Below are 5,582 nucleotides of genomic sequence, written 5' to 3' on the forward strand. Positions count from 1 at the left end.
TAAAAAGTTTGTAGAAAGGCAGTGGTTGACCAGATAAAATCGGTTAGTGGATTATTACAAACTTGGATGAACAAAATTTATTAAAGTGACATCTATATGGCAAATATATGCCCAGATACGCAAAAATTAGTGTATGAACTCGATTTCCTTTCTTTTAACACCGATCCATCAACTATTGTCTTTTACATTAGCTCTTTATCAGTTTCAAGCTCAAGATTTAGGAATCAAGAAAACCTTGGAAGCGAAATTATACTTTGTAGTTGTAGAGCTCAAGCAAGATGGATATCTTCAACTCAGATGAACCTCGGTGGAAAGTATTATTGATGGCCTAATTATCAGGTAAAAACTTAAAATTGTTTGAGCTTGAAAGTTAATGTTGTAATTTCAGTGATTTATATGGCTTATGTATAGTATGCAACAAAGAATTGTGAATTTTTCAAGTGATTGAACCTTTATTAGAAAATGCAAGTTACAAAAGACTCTTTATGATCTCCGCAAGCACCTTTACAACACCATCACCATTCCATAGGTTTCATTTTCATATTCCACATAATAAAAACAAGACCCAGAAAAAACAAAACAAAACATCACACTCCATTCCATTCCATCACCCTTTCTTCCTCATTTTACCATATTCTACTTTCTCTACTTTTTCATTTTCACTTAATTTCAAATATAACAAAAACAAAACATTACAAAATATACATCAATTATCGCACCATCTAACCAAAAAGGTGAAATTACTTCACTTGAGATATCTCAGTTTGCAAAAGTAGTCCATGTGGATGGAAGCCGATTTGAGGTCACAGTCGGCATGTTACGGACATTCATATCAACAGGCAACTTGCGGTATTCGATATCGAGCTCTCTGAAGACTTTAATCATTTCCTCAACTAAAAGAGCTCTTCGTTGCCATCTTTCACCCATGTCTTGGAAGTTCATACGGTGTGATGGCCATATCGATATCTTTAATCGATTCATGTCCTCTATGTCCCTCAAGCATATTATAGGTGCCGGATACCAATGATCACTTTTGTTCTCAATATAGCTGAAATCACAACAAATTGTTATTGATGATGATGATTTATAATTATGTCAAATGCTTTTTGTTAATGTGGAAAAATGAAGCGAAATGAGGAGGGATATTCACAATCGGGGGTAAAATTGGAATTTAAAAGATATAACAGGGGTAAATTTGTACGTATTAATCTTATTTTGATCTCATTTTCAAGTGTTGTCCGGACAGAATGATGTTTAAAAAATACTAGACGAGGATCTGTTTACTATGTTCAAGTCACACAAAAGGAAAGTACTATTATTAATTGTTTTATCGTTTTGCGTGCACTGTTTGGAGGGACCAAACTTGCCGACGTACGAAAGTATAGGGACCAAACCTGAAAATGTTCTATTAGGTAGGGACTATCTTTGTAATTTTTTAAAACATATGGACCATTTCTATAAAAAAAATACACAACGATATTTTCTGTAAATTACGGTGACAATTTTTGTATTTTTTTTAAATGAATGGACTGTTTCTGTAAAAAAAATACACAATGACATTTTTGGTAAATTACGGGGACAATTTTTGAAATTTATTTTCTACACAGGGGCTAAACCTGACAACATATAAAAATCTTAGACATATGGATTGTTTTTGTAAAAAAAAAGGAACTTTACAGGGACTTTTTCTGTAAATTAAAATATTGCAGGGACGAAATCTGGCAAAATCTAAAATCTTTGTGGCAAAACTCCAAAAGTGAAGAACATTACTGCTCATAACAACTTTGTATTTAATATACAGTATAATTTGAGAAAATTACAATAAACGTGAGGAAATGATAGGAAAAAAATGGCTAAATGCAAAAACTAGCAATGTACTTTCAATTTATTGTGTATTATACGTGGTGGATGTAGCACATTGGAAGTGGGGTGCATGGACCCACCCACTTACAACTGGGTCCCACCTCATATTTTAGGCAAAAAAAAGTATGTTTTGGTCCTCACTTAAGTATTCTTGGCACCCACTTTTGCTGAAAAAACTCAGAATTTCAAATTTTTTTATTTTTTATTATCTATTATTGTCTTTTATATATATGGACCTTGGTTAGTTTTCATACCGGATATGAATTTACTATTATTCAATGAAGAATGTTGTAAATTTGTAATAAGTTTAAACAAAAGTAGAATGTTATAATAAACAAACTAATGGAAGTACGTTGCTATTTCTTGCATTTAACCCAAAAATAAATAAAGGCAAATTGCAAAAAAAAAAAAAAAAAAAAAAAAAGGATAACATGTACCTTAAAATCCTCTCCTTCATGAGACCAATCTTTTCACTAGGGGTTGATACATGTATACAGAACTCAACAGCATCCTGCATATCTGGACTACGATAGTAATTGGCAATTGGTTTTGTAGCCAAGACACTGTTTGGATATATAATTTTCTGGTTATCAAATCTCAAGAAAACTGTAGTCAATATATTCATCTCCTCAACTATCATCTGCAATCCACAACATTAAATTACAATCCAATTGTAGAAATATTTTTCAAAATAAGATTATAAATGAAAGTATGTTGTTATTTCTTATGTTTACCTGAACACTGTCGACCTCGCAACGATCACCGACATCAAACGGATGCATTACGAACAAGAAGATAATGGCTTCGAATGTCGTCTTGCATGTGTTACCAAACACAAACACAACCAAAAGCAGTTGTGAACTTAGGAATATAAAGAAATGTGTGGTGGCAACTTTAAGTATAAGAACCCAGATCACGATTATTATGATAGCAACAGCAATATTGAACATTTGATGGAGTTTGTTTACAGCTGTCTTTGTGTCATTCAGAGACAATGCAAGAGCTCTTCGTTCTCTGAATACATTAACCACCCAATTCTTGAGAAGTGCCTTGCTGATTCCTTTGGTTTCACTTTCACTATCAAAGAGTCGTATTGCCTTCAATGCTTCATCCTCTCTCAAAAATCGCATCAAATCCACTAGATAAATACGCCTGTAAAAGTAAAAAGAACAAGATAAGGTGAAAAAGAATCAAAAGATGATCGAGTACTTTAGCATTCAAGTAAATAGGATTAAGAACTTACTTGGAGCCTCGCTTAGCGACATTGCAGAATATTTTCTTGGCTGCAATTTTGGCTTGTTTTTCATTTGTGATCTGCACTGCAGACTCGTCTTCATCACCTCTTGAGCCCTCAAGTTGTTCATCTAAAGTAGACAACACTCCTGTTCTAACAATATTCATTAATCGTTTCATATTCCAAGCCGATATATTCTTCTGATTTAGCCTATGTAAGTGATCAATCGTGATCCCCTCTTCAACATTCTTAGGGGTGTTAACTTCGGAAAATTTACCACTTTTTCCTGCCATGGGAGTACTGGTTCTTGGAGTTCCTATAAACCTCCCACTTTTCTTGAACATATTCGCCTTAAGATCGGGTGGCAAAGTGGCACCAGCATTTTGAAGTTTTTGGACCTCTGAGATCATCCGATCTTCCTCTTCGCGTTCTTGTTGGATCTCAATCAATGGTGGGCCCGAAAGGGTTTCGATTACATATTGATTGAATAAAGATTCTTGAATCCGATCAAAAAATGTGCTCACATGGAAAGAGGATGCAAGAACTTTGACTACCAAAGTTTTCAATAGCCAAACGATTGTCCCCACCAAAAGACATATCCAAATCTTTGTCACGTAATGTAAAACCTTCCCATCTGTCATTCGTTCGACTTTCTGATCGAATATAAGTTGCCATGCGATTAGAACTAAAGTTAACCAAACGCAATTTTGAACTGCTTTTCGTAATCCATACACGAAATATAAAACTTTTTTTCGAAGTAAAAAGTTTCTTTCTATCAAGATTACAAGAACCCTAATCCCACACCCTGAAAGCAATCTTCCACTGATCAAAACTAAAATCATAACCCCCCATTTCCACAATACAAGATCAAAGATCTCCTTGTTCTTGAAAAAAGGAATTGTGAGCGAACAAATTAAAGCAGCAAGAATGGTGATTAAACTGAATAGCTGAAGTAAAGTCCATTTACTATACCTTAACTGCTTATACTCATCGGGTAGATCATCGTCCAAAAATGGATCATCTTCATCGATTTCACTGCCACCTTTCATTAAAATTCCAGATTTCGATAGCTTACCAGACCTCTGATCTGTCTCAGGTGGATCCATTAGCCTAGACTTCGTTTTCGTCCTCATCAAGCTCGGTTTCCTCTTAAACGAAGCATGCCCGGAGCACATCACCACTTCTTCTCCACCACCACCGCGGCCACTACCATTGGACCTCTGCCGTAACGATTGCGGCTCAATCACCTCATCATGAAACGAAACCCTAACTTCCTTGGGCGTGAGCATACCGTAGTTATTTGGGCTCTCTGCTATTCTTGATAACGCCGGTGACTGTTGCGGCGACGGCGAGTCAGATGTTAAGAAATCAAATTTATTACCGTCGTTCGAGAAATCGTAACTCAAATCTCGCCAAACCGTGTTAGGGTTTTGCTGGTCGACAACAGTGTTGAGCTTGTATGCTGCTAGCTCTGCTTCTTTACTACCAGCGACATTGTCGTTTGTAATCTTTCTCATGTCTCTCTGTCGTTCACCGGAATCCGGAAGCGGCGGAGACGAAGACATAGTTGTAACAGCACTAACTGATGGAAGTTGATCAATGGTGGAATGGTTTTCGTGAAGCAAGATTTGCTTTTCTTCAGGCTCAATCTCTGGGTCGTTTTTTTGTGATCTGTTGTTGAAAGAATTTCTGAATTTGTCCATAAAACTCAATTGAGTTCAAAGAATATAACCAAACGATTCAGATTAAAAATTATTATTCTTTAGCGACAGTAGACAAAGCAGGTGGTGAATCATGGGAGGAACAGCTAATTTTAAATATGAAGCACCGTTTTCTTATGAGGGAGAAAAGCCCTCAGCTTTATGTCTGTTTCCACTATACACCCTCAATCCAAGTCCCAATCTTCTATAGTCTAAACTCTAAACCTTTGTATTTTGTGTCAACTTTCTAGGAAAACTAAACTTATTAATAAATGTACGTGTTTGGCTTAGCTTTTTATAGCCTAAAAAGTCACTTTTGTAAAAATTACAAAAAGTCAGAATTTCCTGATTTTTCTAAAAAGTTCATTTTTCTTATATAAAAACTCCAAAAATAGCTTTTAAAACTAGTTTTGTCAAACATCTTTTGTTTTTTTTCTTTTTCAAAAAAGACTTTTGGACTGTGAAAAGCTAAGCCAAACACCCCTTTAGTATATTGTTATAAGAACCTTGAGTTTTTAAACAAAATGGTGTTTTTGAAAAAAATATTTACCAAAAAAGGTATAGTTTCAAAAATATTTACCAAATAGGTATAGTTTTAAATTTTTCTTTTTTTAACTTTCTGTTTTTTAACTATTTTTTACTGTTTTTTTAATATGTTTATTTTTGACTTTTTGTAACTTTAGGCTAATAATGTTTATCAACCGATTAAGTGAAATTGATACTAATGATATATACTATATTTTGACTTTGGCTGACTAGCCTTTCAACAGGGGATTGAAAACAAA

The 5,582-nt window shown here is 34.6% G+C and overlaps 1 protein-coding gene across 1 annotated transcript; it reads right to left on the reverse strand.

Annotated features, from left to right (window-relative positions):
• Positions 1–425: 425 nt before the first annotated feature.
• Positions 426–5,014, reverse strand: LOC145158932 (mechanosensitive ion channel protein 8-like). The gene is made up of 4 exons (XM_079077793.1): positions 3,107–5,014; positions 2,598–3,015; positions 2,301–2,503; positions 426–1,048 (listed from the first exon to the last, which is right to left on the reverse strand). Exons 1-4 carry the CDS (start codon positions 4,798–4,800, stop codon positions 760–762), a joined length of 2,604 nt encoding a protein of 867 aa, XP_078933919.1. The 5' UTR covers positions 4,801–5,014; the 3' UTR covers positions 426–759.
• Positions 5,015–5,582: the final 568 nt, after the last annotated feature.

This window comes from Lactuca virosa, chromosome 2 (assembly GCF_052849685.1).
Source record: "Lactuca virosa cultivar CGN04683 chromosome 2, Lactuca_virosa_CGN04683_v6, whole genome shotgun sequence".
In the NCBI taxonomy this organism is placed as follows: domain Eukaryota; kingdom Viridiplantae; phylum Streptophyta; class Magnoliopsida; order Asterales; family Asteraceae; genus Lactuca; species Lactuca virosa.

Coding starts and splice junctions, on each gene's coding strand:
- LOC145158932 (XM_079077793.1), bottom strand. CDS start 4,800: ATGGACAAATTCAGAAATTCTTTCAACAACAGATCACAAAAAAACGAC. Junction 3,016..3,106: donor GTCGCTAAGCGAGGCTCCAA/GTAAGTTCTTAA, acceptor TTACTTTTACAG/GCGTATTTATCTAGTGGATT. Junction 2,504..2,597: donor GCGAGGTCGACAGTGTTCAG/GTAAACATAAGA, acceptor TGTGGATTGCAG/ATGATAGTTGAGGAGATGAA.